A 20,770-nucleotide genomic window follows, 5' to 3' on the forward strand; every position below is an offset into this window, starting at 1 on the left:
ACCACTCCATTGACTTAACTTACCTCACTTAAAATTGTAGCATACAGGTGAGAAAGTGGTGTAACGTAATTGGAAGCAGCTAAAAATGAAATACAAAAACATTCAGAAAAGTAAGGCACATTTTGCTGGGCTATGATTGTACCTAGTTTTGATTTTATTCATAATTGACGTACAGTAGGCTATTAAACAAAGTCAATATTAATGCAGTGGCTACTCTGAGTTTTCCACAGTTGCCTAGAAACAAACTCCTGCTCCTAAACAGACTCAAAGGGAAAGTCATATCAGAAAAGCAGAGCCAATCACCATAATGTGTTTAATGTTTAACTTACTTTTACGTTGCAAATGTATTATCCGTTGATCTTTTATATGCTGTAACCACATTGCTCTGTTCTGTTTTAAGTAAGGTGTCTGGCACTTTGTTCGTGTAGAACAGGAAAGAAGAAATAGAAATGGTTTTCTGCAAGAATTGAAAGTTGTCTGAGAGACATAACACACCATATAGAAGAGTTATTGATTATCCTGCAGAAAAGAGGTTACTGCAGACAGAGAAGTGTGATTGTAAACAGAATGTTAGTGTTAATGGTTGTGTAGGTCAAGGGGAAGTTGAGTCAATGATTTACAGACTTGGCAAATGGCCGACACATCTCATGGCAGGTAAGCTGTCTTCAGTTTAGTTTAGCCTTTTCTACATGTTTCAACTTCTAATTTCTGTTTTACAACTCTGTATCACCTTACAAATGGTAAGAGTGGGTCTGTGTTCTGACTGGCCCCTGCAATAATACTCTGTAACAGATTATTAGAAGTATATTTTATAACCTTTGTGTGAAAAAAAATTGTGACGGCACATTAAATGTATCTGAAAACGTTGAGTGATTTTAATATGATTATCAATCAGCCTATGGTTTATGAGGTTATTTGAACAGGAACAGAGTTAGTCCAGCAGTGTCGTAATATTTTAACAAGTAATTAAGAAACAGTCTTAACCATGCTGACAACAAAAGTGAAAGTATAAATCTATGTGAATTACACAATAGAGATGGCATGTGCTTGGACAGCTACAAAACATTCTATATGTAACTCCATTAATGGACATGTTGCCAATAAATAAATATTCTGCCAGTGAATGTTTGAATTCAAACAGAGGATCAATGAAAAGAGAACTTATCATATAGAAAATTATGGTTATTTTTGTCTTTTCATGTGTAGTCCACCCATGAGAGGATTTTTTAATATTAGCCAAATCCAAAAAACAGTTGAGATAAAAAAAAGTATAATTATTATTCATCTTAAGCCTTATTATTCTTGACCAGACTGATTATTTTGCCCAAACACTAATTCCAAGGCATGTACTCAATTTAATGTATAACTCTTTCCAAATGTCAGAACTGCAGGATGTTTCACCAGATGAACAGAGCTTCCCTTCAATCTCCACCCAAAATCCTCTGTGTTTTGATTCTCCATCTTCTCCTAACACACTCGATCTCAGGTAAATTTTGATTTCATGGTGGTGTAGATGAAAAGTTAGTAGATTACCAAAATGATACACAGTTTATTGGACATTGTTACTCAAAACTATAAATATGGACCTCATGGTGGCACTAGAGGACAAGTCACCAAACACAGTGGGATTCATCTTATGTAGACAGATGTCCATGTACTAAACTTTCATGCTTGCTTGACTGATGTTGCTATGTCTTGAGCTAAGCCCATGTGATCAACAAAAAAACATCTGTGTATAACGACCCAATAGGATTTAAAAAACTGAGTAATCATTTGAGACAGAACACATATGCTTTACTGTATGGCATTGGCTTTGTTTTGTTTACAACTGTGTTAAAAATATTTTTTTCCCACAGTGTCAGGTGCTGTCTGTTCGCCTATCATCAGATTAGAAAGTATTGACAGAGACAGAGGAGGAGTGGTGTTGCAGTGTGAGTCTAAAGGCTGGTATCCAGAGCCTGATGTGTTTTGGCTTGACGGTGAGGGAAACCTCCTCTCTGCTGCACCTACAGAGACAGTCAAAGGTCTTGATAATCTCTATACTGTCAGCAGCAGAGTGACTGTGGAGAAGAGACACAGCAACAGCTTCACTTGTAGAGTCCAACAGAATAACATCAACCAGACTAGAGAGACACACATTGATGTTCCAGGTAGAAGAGGCCATTTCTTGCCTAAAATATTGGTTTTACTTCCAAATGGCTCAACTCCAGCGTTAAATAACTTTTATGTTATTCTGTGTGTCGTATCATTTGCAGAGGATTTCTTTAAGGTGCAGTCCAGTTCTTCTCCTGTCATCATCGGTTTGGCTGTTGGTTTAGTTGTTTGCGTCGTGGTTGTTGTTGCAGTTTTCTTTTTTGGGTGGAAATGGAAACAAAACATGATCAGTAAGTTACAGTTAATTAATTGTAGTGACTCTCACAGGGTTTGATGAGAATAGTTTAAAAAATGTCTAATTGTGTAAATTGTATTTTTAAAGTTATAATATTCTATTACAAAGTACTTATGAACAGTCAAATAGTCTGACTTCTTGTATTACATGTCAGACTGACATCAACCTTCCTGAAATAAAAGTAAAAGTTTTTTATACTTTAAGGTCACTGCCTTTGTTTTACACAGAGACCAAGGAAACTGAAGGAGGAGGAAACAAGAAGCTTTCTAAAAGTGATGATCTTGAAATGCAGCCTCTCAATGCAGCAGAAATAGATGGAGCGAATCTCACAGTAAGTCCAACAGTGTCAGAAGAGAACAAGGAGAAAAGAAAAGAAAAGAAGAACAAACTTTGCTGGATAGATAAGAGTTGATTTTACTCCTTTCTCTTGTAGGTTTCTCTCCTTTTGTATTTTAGAGTGGTCTTGGTCAAAGTAAATCCGATGCCTTTGAACATGATTACTTTCTTGGCCCATACAGTGCAGAGAACTTTTTGACGCTTCTCCTAGGTTGAAAATTTAACCACAATTGAGCTTGATGTCGGACCACTTTGTGTGTGTCTTCTCTGAAATGATCGATGTGCTGCCATATTTCCTCCTTTACCTGGTGGATCCTTACATTGTTCTGTCTTAATTTGTTTTCCAAATATTCCAGTTTTTCAGCCATTTGCCATTTTTTTGCTTTAACAGATGAACCAATACTTGATTATTAATCATCGCTCTCTTTTCTAATTTGTTTATTCTTTGTTCCGCAGCTGAGACATCTTCTCTTGTTCTGTTTAACGCAGCTTGCATCTCTCTCACTTCAGTTCTTAAATTTGAGAGGTCTTGTTTTGTCTCATCGGAGCGTTGTTGAAATCCCGATCTGAAGTCTTTAATTTGCACAGCAATATCTTCTTTTATACTCTACATCAAACTTTCGAGACTGTTTTTTTAGAATAGTGATGAAACTGACATGCTCACAGTAACTCCAGCAGTGTCAGAACAGAACAAGGTGGAAAAAGAAGAGAACAAATATGTGAGTAAATACACAACAGATGAATTAGTGGAGGAAATATAAACCAAATACTTCAATATTTATATAAAGAAACAAGACTTAAGGTCTCAAAGGAGAGAGTGAAAGGTCATAAAAGGGCAGGAGAAGACAAAACAAATACTGGAAGTTAGATTTATTGCAGGCAGAATGAAACACTTTTCTGACAACTGCACAATCTGGGAAAGAAGGCCCTATACATTTTTCTGTGTCTTGTAAATTTCGACCGGGTATCGTCCATCATCTGTGTCATTACAAATGGCCAAATAAAATCATGTGTTGCATCTTGTCTCTCTTCATCTCTGATCTGAGCAGCAGCACAAAGAAGAAGCTGAGAGCCTGAGGAAAGAGCTGAAGATCAAGAACAAAAAGGTTCATCTTATAGTTTTAAGTCACATTCTTAACATCATCTATAGTCAGACAAATGCAAACAACTGGGTGCACGTCCAGACTGAAACCTGATTATTTATCTGTCACAGATGTCAGTTTTTTGTTTTAGGGTTTAAATGACAAACATTTCTCTGATCTTTTCTCTCTTAATCCTTCAGGTTGAAAACAAACAGGCTGAATGTGATCTACTCATGAAGCTGCTGCAGCTCCATGAAGAGAATCAGAGGACAATGAGAGACCTGCTGACCCTGAAGGAGAATCTGGAGACCAAGACCAAAGAGGTTCATCTCTTCATCTTCATCCTTTTGTCTTTATTTAATGTCATCATTTCTTTTTGATGCAGACTGAATGGATCCATATATCATCTTAACTTTATTAAACTTATTCTTCTCAATAACATGTTGCATATAAAATCATTTTGACTATATGTAAAGTTACATTTTCATATTGGATTTAGTGTAACTGTGTCATCAGGTTGTTTAATTACTCACATGTTTTAATATTGTAACCATGTCTCTGTTTATCTCTCCCTCCTCCAGCTGGAGACAATAAAAGCTGCCTGGTTACCAGTAAGTGTTTATTGTTAAGTGTTTGTAATGACTTTTCAACAGAGTCTTCTAAGGAAACACCTCAACACAAAACTAATTAATTATTGTAATATATCCATTATGTTTGTATAATGGAGCCTCCTCACCTTTTATCAGCAATAAATGCTGACTGGATTCTCTGCTGCTCATTCATGAATTTCTTCATGAACCTCATTAACAGATTAAATTGTGCAGCAATGAACAACTTTATCAGAGCAGAAGAGCAGCAGAGAGAATTTGAATGAGTACAGTTTATTTTGAGGGGAGATCACATGTTAGCACTCACACACCTGAAATAAAACTACACAGAACACTTTGAAACAAAGTGAAATGTAGCCTCTCTACTACATGTATAACTGAGTTTACTCACTTGTTATCCAACAAAAGTCAGATGTTTGTCATGTGGGTCATTGTGTAGTATGTTCAGTCTCATTTCTTCATATGATCCAGAGTACCAGGAGGGAGAAAGCTGAAAAAGAAGTGGAGACACTGAAGAAGGAGCATCAGACCAAGCAGAAGGAGTTTGAGACCAAAACCAAAGAGGTTCATATTTATATATTTTCCTCAAAATATTTATTCCAGTTACAAACTTGTTTGTTTTTTAGTTCCTTTGTGTCCTCTTTTTTTCTTTAAAACAACATATTAATAACATATACTGCACATATGTAAATGACAGCAGGCTGCTACAATCATTTCTTTACTGTTATTCTGTTAATGTGACAGATAACTGATCATTAATCTGCATCATGGTCTCCTTTACTACTTTTCTTGTAAATGTGGAGTTTCACGTTTTATTCTTTGTGATTTAAAACAAAAACATAGACTGAAGAGATTGACTTGACTTGACAATTTTATTATTATTTTATTTTTAATGTAGCATCTCTGGCTGCATACAGATGTATTATTTAAATCACTGTGGTTCAAAGTAAAAGTGGCAACATTAGAAACATGATATAATATAAATATATATAATATCTCCACAAACATGAACTCAGTTTGTGGTGCTGTGTGTTCACATGTTGCTTCTCTGTTTCAGAGCTATGAGACCAGTGATGTGACAGAGAGAGAGTATTAATTAGTCACCACACACTCTGATCTATATTCCACCTCTCCTTCCTTTTTCACCTACAGTATATGAACCAAAACAGAAGGTCTGCTGCACACCTAAGACCTGCTGCTTTGTACTGGATGTTACAGCTGTGTCATTAAAAGAGAGTCCCAGCAGTTACTTCAACACCTTCACAGATGTTTATCTGATGCCAGCAGCTTAAACTAGACACACAAATAAAACCACAACATTACACAGGCTTCATTGTTTCTCTGTTGTTGTATGTTCACTAAAATATGTATTAAAATATAACATGTCTCATCTTGTCTCTCTCCTCCCAGATTAAAGAAAAACAAGCTGAACTTAAGAAGCTCAGAGATGAAAATCAGAGGAAGGAAACTGACCTGCAGAGACAGAGGAAGGAGACCAACAACAAGGAGGTTCATCTCTCTAATGTTCTGTTTCTATTCAGATTTCTAGTATACTAGAAAATAATTAATAAGTATGACGTGTTGTCTGAACACATCTGAAACAGATGGTGCAAGTACAGCAGTTACTATCAATTAAGAAAAAGCTCTTTGATAAAAGTGAGTCTTAAGAGGAGATTGACAATATGACACTGAGTTTTTCTGACCGAGCTGAGCTGTATTTAATCTGTAACTTTCTCTCCTCCTTTTGTCATTTACACTTTCTTTTCAGGAACATATTGATTTGTTTTCATCCAGCAGTAGATGTCTTCTGTGTTCTCACATATAGAACATGTTTATGTTCTCTGTGTGGTTCAGATTATACTTAGTGGAGTCCAAGTCAAGACTGAGACCAAAACCCAAACATGTACTTGTTCTTTAATTCAAATGCTGAATGAATCAGACCTTTAAGTAGCCTTGAGTTTCTATCTTAGCTGTGATTGTGTTGTATAATAAACCATGTCTTAAAAAACAGCATGTCTCTCATCTAGTCTTTCTCCATGTCTCTCTTCATTCACAGTGGGAGGAAAAACAAGCTGAGCTCCTGAAGGAGAAACAGAAGAGAGAGGAAGAAGTGAAGGATATGAATAATCAGCTGGTAAATGTGATCATAATGAAGTGTCTGAATGAAGATGGCTGACGTTAATGAATTACAGATATTAGTGATACACACACATAAGCAGTCACAGTGTGTCAGTGTGATACATGATGGTAGTTTAATTGATCACTGCTGTGATGTTGATTCTGTTCACCTGAATGACAAACTGCTGAGTCAGCAGAAACCAGAGTTTGATATGTGAGTGCTGCAGCTTCCTCTGCTTAAAGCGATGGTCTGCTGCAGGAGGAGAAACAGAAAAGAGAGAAAGACGTGAAGGACTTGAATGAGAAACAGGTTAATCTGATCATAATTAACTTTTTTTACATTTTTGATAACACGAATAAACACTTTATTTAAATAACTGGTCAAAAGAAACTCTAAGATGCACAAATCACTTTTTTGTGTCATATTCATGTTTAACTCAAAGGATCATCAATCGATCAATCTTTATTTGTATAGCGCCAAATCACAACTGAGTTATCTCAAGGCACTTTCCACATAGAGCAGGTTCTAAACCGAACTCTTCAGGATTTAACTTTAAAGAGACCCAACATTCCCACATGAGCAAGCACTTGGCAACAGTGGCAAGAAAAAACTCAAAACCAGACTCAGAGTGGGAGAACATCTGAATGAAAATCACCAATGAAGCTAGACGAGAAAGCACACACAAGAAGTCTTCAAAATGTTTTCATGTTTCTGCTTCATTTATCATCGTTTATCATAATTTTAAATAGAACATACACAATCAGACATCATCTATGCATAGGCCTAATAGGTAAAATATACCTTTTGTTGCATAACATCCACTGGAGAAAAAATGTACAAGAAATATCTTATTAAAACCTTATTTCTGAGAATAAAAGGATTTAACAGATATTCTGGAGATAATTAATTTGAATTTATGATATTTCAAAATGACAACAAGAGCCAGTTTTGCATGAAAGGGTTAATCTAAACCAATAACTGCAGTCATCTCTCTTTTTTAACTTCTCCTTCCATCACTGATTTATTACTGAGAACAAACTAAACTGAGAAAATCTGAGACACAAGAAATAACTCTTTTCTGTATGTGTGTGTGTGTGTGTGTGTGTGTGTGTGTGTGTGTGTGTGTGTGTGTGTGTGTGTGTGTTGTCTCCCGTCTCCCACAGACACAAGGGGCAAGCCAACATGTCAACACCAACCCGGCTGGAAAAAACTCAACAGAGGTCTTTGTGGAGGTCGACCCAAATGGAAAATATCTCCGTCTCTTCAACAAGTCTAAAGAGGTGATGGTGTTTGTGTGGATGAACTGTGTATAAACATGAGAACATGTACTGTTAGGTTTAGTAGCTCTACATTGATGAAGTGTATCCAGGATTATTTTAAATGGACCATTAAAGCCAAGCTAACGACCCTCTACAGTATTTACCTCAGAATCTACTTTCTCTTGTTTTCATGTCAACACTTTAAATGTCACACACTCATGGATTTAACACTGTAACATTAACTTGTTTGTTTTTCCTTCATCCTCCTTCTTGTGTCCAATTTCTCTCCTGCAGGACCTGAAACTGGAAGGATGGAAGTTACGAGTGAAGCTCAACGACCAAAACCCCATCATGTTCACATTTGAGAAGTCAAATATACTCAGAGTTGAGAAGTTTGTCAAGGTAAGTCTTTCTTTCTTTCTTTCTTTCTTTCTTTCTTTCTTTCTTTCTTTCTTTCTTTCTTTCTCTCTTTCTTTCTTTCTTTCTCTCTTTCTTTCTTTCTTTCTTTCTTTCTTTCTTTCTTTCTTTCTTTCTTTCTTTCTTTCTTTCTTTCTTTCTTTCTTTCTTTCTTTCTTTCCATTTATTCAGCTCTTTAACATTAAGTGCAAAATATTTTGATTGTCATTTTATATATTTTATAATTTTGTTATTATCTGTGAACTTTGTTTTTTACAGATATGGGCCAGTGGTTGGGGTCCCCATCTTCCTCCCTCTGACCTGATATGGAAGGACCTGAAGCGTTGGACCAAAGGAGACAAACTCCTTGTTGAGCTCATCAACTGTGATGGAGAGATCGTGAAAACCACTGAAGTATAATAATCAGCCAGCTGACACACAGTGTTTTAGTTTATCTTACAGTTACTTTTTTGCTCCTTTTAAACTACAATATTCTCCCTGTTTACCAACTTTTATCACCAACTGTGAGATGTCTGTGAAAAAAGAGTTTCCATTTATAATGCTAAAATACTGAATGTGAATAGTCACTTGAAAACAACTAAATTATACATCAGGGAAACAAAAAAACACTTTTTGATATGGAATTAGAACTTTAAAAAAAAAAAAAAGTTCTTGTAAAATGGGGTACCTGCTCCGACCTGTCCACCGTGTTTATGCCCAGTCCGACCTAATCACCGGCTATTTCCCCGTGTCTGTCTGCCTAGTAGCCTATCAGAGGTATTAGTTTCCTGATGGGAAATGACATAGCGGGAGGAAAAGTGACTCCTTCACTGGAGGTGTTAGACTCACCCCAGCGCATTGAGCCTGGGCAGGTAAATCCTAAAAAATGTAGGTCGGTATTCTGCTTGTGTGGTAACTCGTGCACAAGCATTAAAAAGGAAATGATGTGTCTTGGACTGATACTGTGCTCATGTCAGCCTTTTCAGATCAGGCTGGGAAGGGTGCTGTGGCTGAATGAATCAAACCTTTAAGTAGCCTTGAGTTTCTATCTTAGCTGTGTTCTTTAGTTTCCTCTGCTTGAAATATAAACATGAGCAACTGGCAACATGTTTTTTTTGTATGATAATAATCTGATTGGTTGACAAGTGTACATGCAAGTTTAACTAGTTCTCAGGTCAGGTAATCCATTTACACTGATCCTTTGGAAGTCCTGTTATCAGTCTAATAATCAGTCTGAGATGTCCTCATATAGAAAATAACAGATCCACAAAGTGAGTCTGTTATTTTCATATATCAGAATAGTTCATTGTGTTTTAACACTTACAGAAACACTCCAGCCTGTTTAATGTGAATACAGATAAATACTGTCATACAGTACCAGTCATGTCTTTCTCCACAGAGGGAAAATACTTGATCGATACTGGATTAAAATGTTTTTCAGATATACTGAGAGGTTTGAAATTCTTTCTTAAAGCAAACTGAATTATGTGTAGTTTATATAAAGAATAGGCTGCTTTTTCACACTTTTGAGCTATTCGACACTGAAGATAATTATCCTCAGCTCAGCCCGAGACCAAGACGTGGCACTGGGAATGTAGTGGAAACAGTCACCACTGGTTAAATTGAAAGTTTAATGGTTCCACTCTTATTTACAGGTCCCATATATAGCTCCTGGGTAATTAGCAGGTATAACTGTTTAAGTTTATGACATTTTGGCAAAACATTCTGGTGAAATGTAAATTATGAGAAAAAAATTGATTTAGTAGAGTCTTCATTTCTTAAAATACTAACTAATTTACTTTCAGTGTGTAGTTTTGTGTGTCGGAAATTCCTCATCTAATATGCTAAAATCAAATTTTTGATACATTAAACTAAAATACACACTGAAAACTGAGTATTTTCTGTCAGTTGAAGAACTGTCAGCAGTCTACTGTATTAAGATTTTTTGCAAATTGACAACAACAGACCCAAATATAATGCATTGGTACTACCAACGTCACACTTTTTTCTGTTTTTTTTTAATAATTTGTAAAAAAAAAATGGAACCACTCTTTTTATAGAATCCCCTAAAAATGAACCAGTGTTAGCAAATTACTCCAGGAAATTAGTATAAAATGAATGACCTGCAAAATAAAGCATTAATCATTTAATCATATGTATAAACTAAACATACCCATTCCTATAAATATCACATATGACACATATCACAATTTAATATGAATTTGAAAGGTTTTTTTAACCATTGAAATGTATTTACTTAGATGCCATAACGAGGTGTGTTATTCAGTGCTGACCCGGTTTGATTGTTTTGGATCTGTCCCAGTTTAAGAATGAATTTCCAGAGAAGAGATTAAGAATCAGGATCATAAATACACCGCCATGGTAAATATTATTTGCACCCGGATTGAGCATCCTGTGCACTGACACAGCTGCAAACACTAGAAAGCTGTTGGCCTCTAATTGGCTCCACAGATGGGACTAAAAGGTCAGTCCACCAAAATGACTCCAACTTAAAAGTCATCTAGCTGCATCAATGCATGTAGATCGTTTGTGATTTGCTTCTTGGTAGTTTGGGAGATTAATAGTTAAGTCTGTGTGACTCACAGCACCAACATTTTGACATTTAAAAGACAGGTCTTCTTCTTTCTTAAAACAACAGCCAGCAGTCCAAATGAAAACTGAAACATGTTATTCTTACTGTAATCATTCCTCCTGTTTATACTAGGAGATCCCTTCATAATGCACTAAGATAGTGATTGGGGACAAGATCTGTTCTACGTTTGAGCAAAAATGCATTTAAAGGTTGATATGAAGCTTATATTCAGCTTCAGCTGTCTGAGTAAATTATATCAAGTGGATATCTGCCTCATTTACAGTATTTTTAGCATCAACATTTATTCTTATATACAGAAAGTTGTGAAAACAGGCAGATGTATATCAAGGAAAATGTATGTGAAGTGTCAGTGCTTAGTTAATCGTATGATCGGCATCTTGATTGTGGCAAAAAATGACAATCTAAAGATAGATTTATGATCTAAGCATTTTATTCTTGCATACAGAAAGTCGTGAGAGCAGGCATTCATTTCATAACATGTCCAGTCTTCTCTTATAAAAGCCAAAAGGCCAAAGAGACAATCCATCTTGTTTATGTCACTTGTCGCTTCATTCCTTAACTTAGCGTTACAGATACAGAAGAGAAATATGTAAAATGCGTTATCAAGCCTTCAGGTTACACATGATAGATGACACAAAACTCATCCAGTCATGTTTCTACAGATACATTAAGTTTCTGTTTCAGCTCAGGAATCACATGAGGGTCACGCCACAGACAAACGGGAGCTTAGTCTCACAGTCCATGTCATCCAGGCATCCCTCCTGGTCTTCTGTAAGAGGCAAAAATACAGCAGTCAGTAAACGCCACACTGTGATGGACTGTAACAAAGTACATTTACTCACATAATTACAATTTTAAGATACCTTACATGAGTATTTCTATTTTATGCTACTTTATACTTGTATTTTTGACCCTTATAAAGTAGTTAAAACTAGCTCCACTTTGAGCTGAATACTGTTCATACTTGCTGACTCATCATTATTAATAATGTACTTTATGAAACGTATTTATGTATAATGAAAAATCAGACTGAATACTTTGAATACTTCCAGTTCATTTTATCAATAATACCATTTTTATGCAACATTTTAAATGCAAAACTTTCTCTGTGGTACCTGGATTGTAGCTAAGCTAGTGTGTCTATTACAATAAATAATGTGATGTCATGAGCATATATGATAATGGAATAATGTGAATGAGAAGTAATTAACTGATTCACATTATTTATACCATCTTATGCCGTCAAGGTTGACTGGTTTACCTTCAAAGGTAAGGTGCAGACAGTGATGTTTGTGGTCTACAGAACAGAAATCATAAAACTGATCGAAACCCAAAATATCAGTCCAGGACCAGGATGAATCCTGTGAGGCAAAATACAAAATAATGTTGTTTGAGTTAATATTAATTTATATAATATTTCCTTTAAAATATGGTCAGACCTTGTTCAATAATGATTTATGTACCTGTGCTGTCTTACGGCCTCCAACCCATACTTTTCCATGCTCATGACCGGCACTCTTAAGCACATCACGAATGTCATGGGCGGCCTCAGAGTCATACACGGATGCAAGGTTTGCCGACCAGGAATGTGAAAGTCTCCCACAGTTTTCCTAAATAAGAGAAAAACACAAGAACAAAATAACCCCAGGACTTCGAAAGACGATCTTAAGTGAATACAGAGTTAACCAGAGGTGGAAAGTAATTACATGCTTAGATTGTGTAAAGTGAATTCAGACATTTTCTTCTAAACACATTAAGTAGTTTATAAATGTATTTCTAAAAAAGGTGTAAAAAGCATTTCAACCATTTAGATTTGAATTGTGGAGCTAGGCTTCACTAACTGTGTTTCAAGGTGACACTTGGTAGGGGGCGGGGCTTCAGCGAATGGGAGCAAAGAAAGAGGCTGATTTTTACACAACTTTGAAGCCTAATTTCATATATTTAGTGATTATTTTTAATCATTCAAATTTGGCAGAGTGGTTAACAACACACTTTTCTGTGGTATGTCAAACTCAGAACACATATTTATTCTTACTTTACACTTCTTTAAGTGTTGTACTGTACTTACTTGAATATTCATATTTTATGCTACCTTATACTTTTACCTCAATTCATTTCAACTGGAATCCAACACACTAAACCAGTGTTTCCAAACTAGTTTCAGCTCGTTGTTTAGCTCTTCAACCAAAACTCTTGGATTTACATTCACTAGGTGAACGGAAACACGACTCCAAATAAATGATAATATTAATATGTAGCAACTTCAAAATGTCAACTTAAAAGGGGATGATATGTCAGTGTTGTGTTCAAAACTTGTTTTCACTGCCCCAAAGCGGCCAAAAATATAATTTAACATCAATTGTTTTTCTTTCACCACTTTAGTTAAATTATTGTAGAGACATTTTACTCTGATTGAAGTATTAAGCCCCATTACCTCAGCTTCAGACCAGGTCATTTTTGTTGGAACATAGAGGAGACAATGAGTGCTGAAAGTAGTCATAGTCCATCCATCAGGGCAAGAAAAAGAAGCATGATGGTCTGAAGACAAATACAGAAAAAATCAAACAAGAATATGCAAATGCAAGTCTGAGGTTTTGCAGAACATTTTGTTATTTATGTTTATTCGTTGTGAAATTCGTATATCTGCTGACCTATCGAAGGTGCTGCTGTGGTTGTTGTTGTGAAGAGTGACCAGCAGTCTGGGGAATTTATCAAAGCAGTGAGATTGATAACACAAACAGGCATCGATACACAATAAACTGTACATTCACTTTCTACAATCATTTCCTCAGTCACAAGATAAGATCATCCTTGGTCTGTGGATTAGCTACATGAACAGTTTAATACAGCAGAAGAAGAAGTAACCTGATCATTTGTTGACCTGTGTGTGGACAGAGTCAGGCTGCTGTTTCCCCCGTTTCTAGTGTTTGCGCTAAGCTAAGCATTCTTTCTAATCATTCCTCCTGCTGTAATGTAAGTGATGGAGGACAAAAACCATTGTCCTTTGTTTGTGCAAAGATACATTTAAAAGTAGATTTGATGCTTTTTTGAGGCTTCAGAAGTCTGAGTTAGTCGTATCAAGTTGGTATCTGCCACATTTACAGTCTTTTTAGCATCAAATTCCCTCTTTTTGTTTTCTCGGACAGTGTTTCCCTGTTGAGCTGCAGTGGAAGTATAATAACTACGGCACTAAAAAAACTGTAATATTGAAAGATATGTACTTGATTTGACTCACTGGATCAACTTTTAAATACAGTTTTGCATTTCAAAGTCCCCCATCACTTACCTTCTAAGTGCATTATGCATTATCTACTCACCAGCAGTTGGGGTCAGAGCCATCATGACGCAAATGAAGAAAGACACAGTCAGCATCTTCATGGTGCAGAGATAATGCAGACGTTGAAGAGTTTGTAGTAAACCTGCAGAAGGATTTTCTTCTCTTCTTACTTCTCCGTCACCTCCTGCTTAAAAAGAGCAGCTTTTATACACAGTGAATTCTTATCATTTGCTTTAAACAAATACCTCTACCTACTCCACCCCACACTACATGATGGATTATGGGATTATAAAATTTATGACTCTGTGGCGGATTGCTGTTTACTTAAAGGGAAATTAGTGTCGGCCATGAAAGTGAATCCTGTCAACTGTGACCCTGAGCAGATTAAACATTTTAGAGGATGGATCAATCAGCTTAAATGTTCAATATTAAACAACATTTTTGTAGCATGTTTTACATTTCAGAAAACTCTCTTATTTGATTGTTCTTGCTCTGTGACACACTGAGTAAAGATAAAATACAGTTTTTAAGTGAGGATTTTATTTATTTCAACAAAGGATTATCCGACACCAACATGGCCTGTGTGGAAAAAGTATTTACCTTTGTAGTGACTAGATCTACTAATTTAGCAAACCTCATTGAAACTTGAGTTCCGAAGGGCTAAACGCACTCAGGCCTAATTACTGCTAGCCCTGTTCAATCTATACATCACTTAAATACATATACTTAAGATCTCAAACAGTTTAGAATGAAATATAGTATATACACATAGGAGATCTTAGAAAGAGCAAATACATTCATGGAACTGCATTATAGCAAAAAAATCACAAAAAGCACGTTATGTCCCCTGTAAATGTGATTTCTATGACAATGGAGAATATCACATTTACTTAGCAGAAGGGGAAATGTAGATGTGTGTACATGACACTTTACTGCCTTAGTAGGGGTTAGGTGTCTTAAACATGATGCCAGAAGGAGCCGGAGGTTGAACAGCTTGTGATTGGTATCTGACCGTTACCCAAACCTTCTGGACCACAGCTGTCCCTTTAACCACCTACAATAAAAAAAAAAACATCAAGCAGATGCCGCTCCAAACTTGGTAAAGGTAAAATATTGACAAAACTATAATCTAACTCATAGTTTAGAGGATAGGTTTACAAATGTTAAAGTCAAGTATCTCAAATTTGTATGTTAAGTGCTGTACCTGTACATGTGTGGACACCATTGGTTAAATTCAAAGTTTAATGGTTCCAGTCTGTTTTTCAGGTCCCATATATAGCTCCAGGATCATTTGCAGGCATAACTGTTTAAGTTTATGACATTTTGGCAAAACAATTTGGTGAAATTTGATGCAAATTGTAAGAAAAAAGACGGTTTATAAAAGGATTGATATATTATTCATAATTTGCCAAACTTGTTAGTAAATTCTACTTGTTAGTGGAAAGTTAGTAAGTTAGTAGAGTCTTCATTTTTTAAAAGATTAATAATTTACTTTTCAGTGTGTGCATTTGTGTGTCAAACAATATATTTGCACATTACATTATTTCTTAAAAACACTGGTGAGTAAGCATTAAGGAACAATTTCAGTAACACTTTATTTTACAGATTCTTACTATCTGACAAATTGCTAGAAAATGTCCAATCTAATATGCAAAAATCTAGTTTTTGACATACCAAATGACACTGAAAACTGAGTATTTTCTGTCAGTTAAAGAACTGTCAAAAGTCTACTTTATTAAGATTTTTTGAATTAACAACAACAAACCCAAATATAATGTATTGGTACTATCAACTTTAGACTTAGTTCTGTTTTTTCTGGGGTTTAAAAAAAATTGTAAAATGCCCTAAAAATTAACCAGTATTAGCACATTACTCAGACAATGTCCAGGAAATTAGTATAAAATGAGTGACCGGCAAAATAAAGTATTACCTATTTCATCTATATATGTTTAAACTAAACATATGAAGTCATATAAATATCACATATAAATTTGAATTTGAAAGGTTTTTTTAACCATTGAAATGTATTTATTGAGTTGCCATAATGAAGCGTGTTATTCAGTGCTTACCTTGTTTGATTGTTTTGGATCTGTCCCAGTTCAAGAATTCATTTCCAGAGAAGAGATTAAGAATCAGGATCATAAATACACCGCCATGGTAAATATTATTTGCACCCGGATTGAGCATCCTGTGCACTGACACACCTGCAAACACTAGAAAGCTGTTGGCCTCTAATTGGCTCCACAGAGGGGGCTAAAAGGTCAGTCCACCAAAATGACTCCAACCTAAAAGTCATCTAGCTGCATCAATGTATGCAGATAGTTTGTGATTTGCTTCTTGGTAGTTTGGGAGATTAATAGTTAAGTCTGTGTGACTCACAGCACCAACATTTTGACATTTAAAAGACAGGTCTTCTTCTTTCTTAAAACAACAGCCAGCAGTCCAAATGAAAACTGAAACATGTTATTCTTACTGTAATCATTCCTCCTGTTTATACCAGGAGATCCCTTCATAATGCACTAAGATAGTGATTGGGGACAAGATCTGTTCTACGTTTGAGCAAAAATGCATTTAAAGGTTGATATGAAGCTTATATTCAGCTTCAGCTGTCTGAGTAAATTATATCAAGTGGATATCTGCCTCATTTACAGTAATTTTAGCATCAACATTTATTCTTATATACAGAAAGTTGTGAAAACAGGCAGATGTATACCAAGGAAAATGTATGTGAAGTGTCAGTGCTTAGTTAATGGTATGATCTGCATCTTGATTGTTGCAAAAAATGACTAATCTAAAGATAGATTTATGACAGTTGTTTTTCAATGTCTAAGCATTTTATTCTTGCATACAGAAAGTTGTGAGAACAGGCATTCATTTCATAGCACGTCCAGTCTTCTCTTATAAAAGCCAAAAGGCCAAAGAGACAATCCATCTTGTTTATGTTACTTGTCGCTTCATTCCTTAACTTAGCGTTACAGATACAGAAGAGAAATATGTAAAATGCGTTATCAAGCCTTCAGGTTACACATGATAGATGACACAAAACTCATCCAGTCATGTTTCTACAGATACATTAAGTTTCTGTTTCAGCTAAGGAATCACAAGGGGCTGATGGCACAGAGAGATGGGAGCTTAGTCTCACAGTCCATGTCATCCAGGCATCCCGCCTCTTTTTCTGTAAGAGGCAAAAATACAGCAGTCAGTAAACGCCACACTGAGATGGACTGTAACAAAGTACATTTACTCACATAATTACAATTTTAAGATACCTTACATGAGTATTTCTATTTTATGCTACTTTATACTTGTATTTTTGACCCTTATAAAGTAGTTAAAACTAGCTCCACTTTGAGCTGAATACTGTTCATACTTGCTGACTCATCATTATTAATAATGTACTTTATGAAACGTATTTATGTATAATGAAAAATCAGACTGAATACTTTGAATACTTCCAGTTCATTTTATCAATAATACCATTTTTATGCAACATTTTAAATGCAAAACTTTCTCTGTGGTACCTGGATTGTAGCTAAGCTAGCGTATCTACTACAATACATAATGTGATGTCATGAGCATCTATGATAATGGAATAATGTGAATGAGAAGTAATTAACTGATTTACATTATTTATACCATCTTATGCCGTCAAGGTTGACTGGTTTACCTTCAAAGGTAATCTGCAGACAGTGATGTTTGTGGTCTACAGAACAGAAGTCATAAAACTGATCGAAACCCAAAATATCAGTCCAGGACCAGGATGGATTCTGGGAGGCAAAATACAAAATAATGTTGTTTGAGTTAATATTAATTAATATGATATTTCCTTTAAAATATGGTCAGACCTTGTTCAATAATGATTTATGTACCTGTGCTGTCTTACGGCCTCCAACCCATACTTTTCCATGCTCATGACCGGCACTCTTAAGCACATCACGAATGTCATAGGCGGCCTGAGAGTCATACACGGATGCAAGGTTTGCCAGCCAGGAATGTGAAAGTCTCCCACAGTTTCCCTAAATAAGAGAAAAACACAAGAACAAAATAACCCCAGGACTTCGAAAGAAGATCCTAAGTGAATACAGAGTTAACCAGAGTGTTGTACTGTACTTTAGTAAAAGGTACTTAACTTGAGTATTTACATGTTATGCTACCTTATACTTTCACCTTAATACATTTCAACTGGAAACATTGGCATTTTCCTTTACTACATTTATCCAACAGCTTTAGTCACTAGTTAGCTTATATGTCAGTGTTGTGTTCAAAACTTGTTTTCACTGCCCCAAAGTGGCCAAAAATATAATTTAACATCAATTGTCTGTCTTTCACCACTTTAGTTAAATTATTGTAGAGACATTTTACTCTGATTGAAGTATTAAGCCCCATTACCTCAGCTTCAGACCAGGTCATTTTTGTTGGAACATAGAGGAGACAATGAGTGGTGGAAATACTCATAGTCCATCCATCAGGGCAAGAAAAAGAAGGATAATGGTCTGAAGACAAATACAGAAAAAAACAAACAATTATATGTAGATGCAAGTCTGTGGTTTTGCAGAACATTTTGTTATTTATGTTTATTCGTTGTGAAATTCATCTATCTGCTGACCTGTCGAAGGTGCTGCTGTGGTTGTTGTGAAAAGTGACCAGCAGTCTGAAAAATGTATAATAGCAGTAAGATTGATAACACAAACAGGCATCGGTACACTTCTGAAGAAATAAACTGTACATTCACTTTCTACAATCATTTCCTCAGTCACAAGATCATCCTTGGTCTGTGGATTAGCTACATGGACAGTTTAATACAGCAGAAGAAGAAGTAACCTGATCATTTTTTGACCTGTTTGTAGACAGAGTCAGGCTGCTGTTTCCCCCGTTTCTAGTGTTTGCGCTAAGCTAAGCACTCTTCAATCATTCCTCCTGCTGTAATGTAAGTGATGGAGGACAAAAACCATAGTCTTTTGTTTGTGCAAAAGAACATTTAAAAGTAGATGTAAAGCTCATATGAGGCTTCAGATGTCTGAGTTAGTCATATCTACTCACCAGCAGTTGGGGTCAGAGCCATCATGACGCGAATGAAGAAAGACACAGTCAGCATCTTCATGGTGCAGATGATTTTCTTCAAAAAAGAGAGAAACACACATTAGAAATAATTCTGCAGAGAAACGTAGTAAATAAAGAAGACAATAGATGGATTTGTGGCAAACCTGCTGCAGAGTTAACTTCTGTTCCTCTCCGTGTCAGCTTGTAGTTTTGGACTTTCTGCATAGAAGTGATGATCAACTGTGGAGGGGAAAGCAAAACCAGCCCTTAAATACAATTACATCTCTGCGCAATTCATTTGAGGTGCTTCACACTGACAGAAAGGCAAACATAAATTTGATCTGCATTCCAAATCAAACAAAGTTAGCATGGACAGACCAGCTTGGCTCTACTGACAATGCTGTATGGATTCAACAACCATCCAGCATGAAGAACATCCGGGTATTTTCTTCACACCTGGAAGCCGATTTCTTTGGCCTAGTGCCACTGTGTAACTTTCATAGGACAAAGCCATCTTTGAGTCCCGTCCCAGTCCTCTTTAACACATCCATGAGACAAACAATAGTTGTAGTTTCTTGTTCTTTTCTCAAAATGTCAACTATGTATATGACTATAAATAATGCCCTTTTAAGGTACCAGTTAATCTACTTTCACCAATTTTCCTGGCCTCAGCCTTCTCCCTCCCTCCCCCACCCCTCTCCCACCTTAATGAGCCAGTTAGTAAGTAGCTGAAATGTAGGAATATTCTTGCTCTCAGAGGTGAGTAATTATGAGTTACATTTACTGCATTTCATGTTCTCAAGTAAATTGCACTCAAGTAACATTTCACCCATGAAAGATGCAGTTTAAAGCACTACTTAAAAAAAAAGTATACTGCAGCAGTATACAGTAAAGTTTAATGCTGAAAAAAGTATAAAATTGGTAATTTTAAGTTTTGTCTAGCCATATTTTGAGTGTGCTATTTTATTTCTTCTTTTAATATGGTGTTATTTTCATCAAAAGTCTGTGTATTTTTGTGTGTTGTGCCTGTCTGGCTGGTGTTGTGAGGCTCTTGGTTAACATTTGTAGCCACACAGATCCATGTCTCATTTTAAGGTGGACAGCACAAGATTCGGATGGCATAACTGCACCTTTTCAGTATTTCTCTTTCGGATTTCGAACAGTGATTGCAGATGAGCTGTGTTTGTGAATGCTGTTTTGAGGTCAGTAAATTAGAGCATGTTGCAGACTCTGAGCTGCCAGAGAGAAGCAGAGTGACTGTGGAGAAGAGACACAACAACTTCACCTGTAAAGTTCAACAGATGAGGATCAACCAGACCAGAGAGACACATATTATTGTTCCAGGTAGAAATGTAGTTGTCGATGTTTCAACCACTGATAGTCTTCCATCGGTTAAAGAAAAGAGAAGGAAACGCACTTGTAGGCTTAGAAGACAACTGACCATGCAACATTACATAATTTGATATTAGAAATTGTATTTGTCAGGAGTGCAGTGGTACAAAAAAGAAAAAAGAAAAAAGAAATAGGCAGTGAACTAAAGAGATGTGGAAAAAAGTGATATAATCAAATTAGTCATTCTTCATCCTATTTTAGAAAAGTGGATGCACAGGTCAGAATGCTTGACCTGTACAGTGAGCTGATCTGCTGGCT

The 20,770-nt window shown here is 36.0% G+C and overlaps 4 protein-coding genes across 5 annotated transcripts; 2 read left to right on the plus strand and 2 right to left on the minus strand.

Annotated features, from left to right (window-relative positions):
• The first annotated feature begins 1,372 nt into the window (after positions 1–1,372).
• Positions 1,373–2,598, plus strand: LOC128384157 (butyrophilin subfamily 2 member A2-like). Of its 2 annotated transcripts, none has more exons than XM_053343747.1 (3): positions 1,373–1,486; positions 1,863–2,150; positions 2,256–2,598. In XM_053343747.1, exons 1-3 carry the CDS (start codon positions 1,393–1,395, stop codon positions 2,426–2,428), a joined length of 555 nt encoding a protein of 184 aa, XP_053199722.1. In that variant the 5' UTR covers positions 1,373–1,392; the 3' UTR covers positions 2,429–2,598. The 2 variants fall into 2 exon arrangements, with proteins under 2 accessions (XP_053199722.1, XP_053199723.1); XM_053343748.1 differs by having other exon boundaries at positions 1,399–1,486; positions 1,857–2,150.
• A 32-nt stretch (positions 2,599–2,630) lies between these two features.
• On the plus strand, positions 2,631–4,436 carry LOC128383599 (disheveled-associated activator of morphogenesis 1-A-like). The gene is made up of 4 exons (XM_053343196.1): positions 2,631–2,720; positions 3,775–3,831; positions 4,008–4,130; positions 4,389–4,436. Exons 1-4 carry the CDS (start codon positions 2,676–2,678, stop codon positions 4,434–4,436), a joined length of 273 nt encoding a protein of 90 aa, XP_053199171.1. The 5' UTR covers positions 2,631–2,675.
• Positions 4,437–11,440: 7,004 nt separating this feature from the next.
• LOC128384166 (type-2 ice-structuring protein-like) lies at positions 11,441–13,278 on the minus strand. Its single transcript, XM_053343755.1, has 4 exons — positions 13,238–13,278; positions 12,267–12,413; positions 12,065–12,164; positions 11,441–11,572 (listed from the first exon to the last, which is right to left on the minus strand). The coding sequence occupies exons 1-4, from the start codon at positions 13,256–13,258 to the stop codon at positions 11,496–11,498; spliced, it is 345 nt and encodes a 114-aa protein (XP_053199730.1). The 5' UTR covers positions 13,259–13,278; the 3' UTR covers positions 11,441–11,495.
• Positions 13,279–17,162: 3,884 nt separating this feature from the next.
• LOC128384159 (type-2 ice-structuring protein-like) lies at positions 17,163–19,406 on the minus strand. The gene is made up of 7 exons (XM_053343749.1): positions 19,285–19,406; positions 19,121–19,196; positions 18,687–18,731; positions 18,470–18,573; positions 17,950–18,096; positions 17,748–17,847; positions 17,163–17,255 (listed from the first exon to the last, which is right to left on the minus strand). Exons 2-7 carry the CDS (start codon positions 19,179–19,181, stop codon positions 17,179–17,181), a joined length of 534 nt encoding a protein of 177 aa, XP_053199724.1. The 5' UTR covers positions 19,182–19,196; positions 19,285–19,406; the 3' UTR covers positions 17,163–17,178.
• Between the last annotated feature and the right edge of the window lie 1,364 nt (positions 19,407–20,770).

Source organism: Scomber japonicus, chromosome 22 (assembly GCF_027409825.1).
Source record: "Scomber japonicus isolate fScoJap1 chromosome 22, fScoJap1.pri, whole genome shotgun sequence".
Taxonomy (NCBI): Eukaryota; Metazoa; Chordata; class Actinopteri; order Scombriformes; family Scombridae; genus Scomber; species Scomber japonicus.

Bases quoted from the DNA above. Each gene is read 5' to 3' on its own strand.
- LOC128384159 (XM_053343749.1), bottom strand. From the start codon at position 19,181: ATGAAGATGCTGACTGTGTCTTTCTTCATTCGCGTCATGATGGCTCTG. The intron at 18,574-18,686 runs GTCAGCAGATAG...ATTTGTCTTCAG, and splicing joins CACAGCAGCACCTTCGACAG to ACCATTATCCTTCTTTTTCT. The intron at 18,097-18,469 runs GTAATGGGGCTT...TCTCTTATTTAG, and splicing joins TGACCTGGTCTGAAGCTGAG to GGAAACTGTGGGAGACTTTC.
- LOC128383599 (XM_053343196.1), top strand. From the start codon at position 2,676: ATGCAGCCTCTCAATGCAGCAGAAATAGATGGAGCGAATCTCACA. The intron at 2,721-3,774 runs GTAAGTCCAACA...TGATCTGAGCAG, and splicing joins TAGATGGAGCGAATCTCACA to CAGCACAAAGAAGAAGCTGA. The intron at 3,832-4,007 runs GTTCATCTTATA...TTAATCCTTCAG, and splicing joins TGAAGATCAAGAACAAAAAG to GTTGAAAACAAACAGGCTGA.
- LOC128384157 (XM_053343747.1), top strand. From the start codon at position 1,393: ATGTTTCACCAGATGAACAGAGCTTCCCTTCAATCTCCACCCAAAATC. The intron at 1,487-1,862 runs GTAAATTTTGAT...CCACAGTGTCAG, and splicing joins CCTAACACACTCGATCTCAG to GTGCTGTCTGTTCGCCTATC. The intron at 2,151-2,255 runs GTAGAAGAGGCC...TATCATTTGCAG, and splicing joins GACACACATTGATGTTCCAG to AGGATTTCTTTAAGGTGCAG.
- LOC128384166 (XM_053343755.1), bottom strand. From the start codon at position 13,258: ATGACCTGGTCTGAAGCTGAG. The intron at 12,165-12,266 runs GTACATAAATCA...TTTGCCTCACAG, and splicing joins GAGGCCGTAAGACAGCACAG to GATTCATCCTGGTCCTGGAC. The intron at 11,573-12,064 runs GTAAACCAGTCA...TGCCTCTTACAG, and splicing joins TCTGCACCTTACCTTTGAAG to AAGACCAGGAGGGATGCCTG.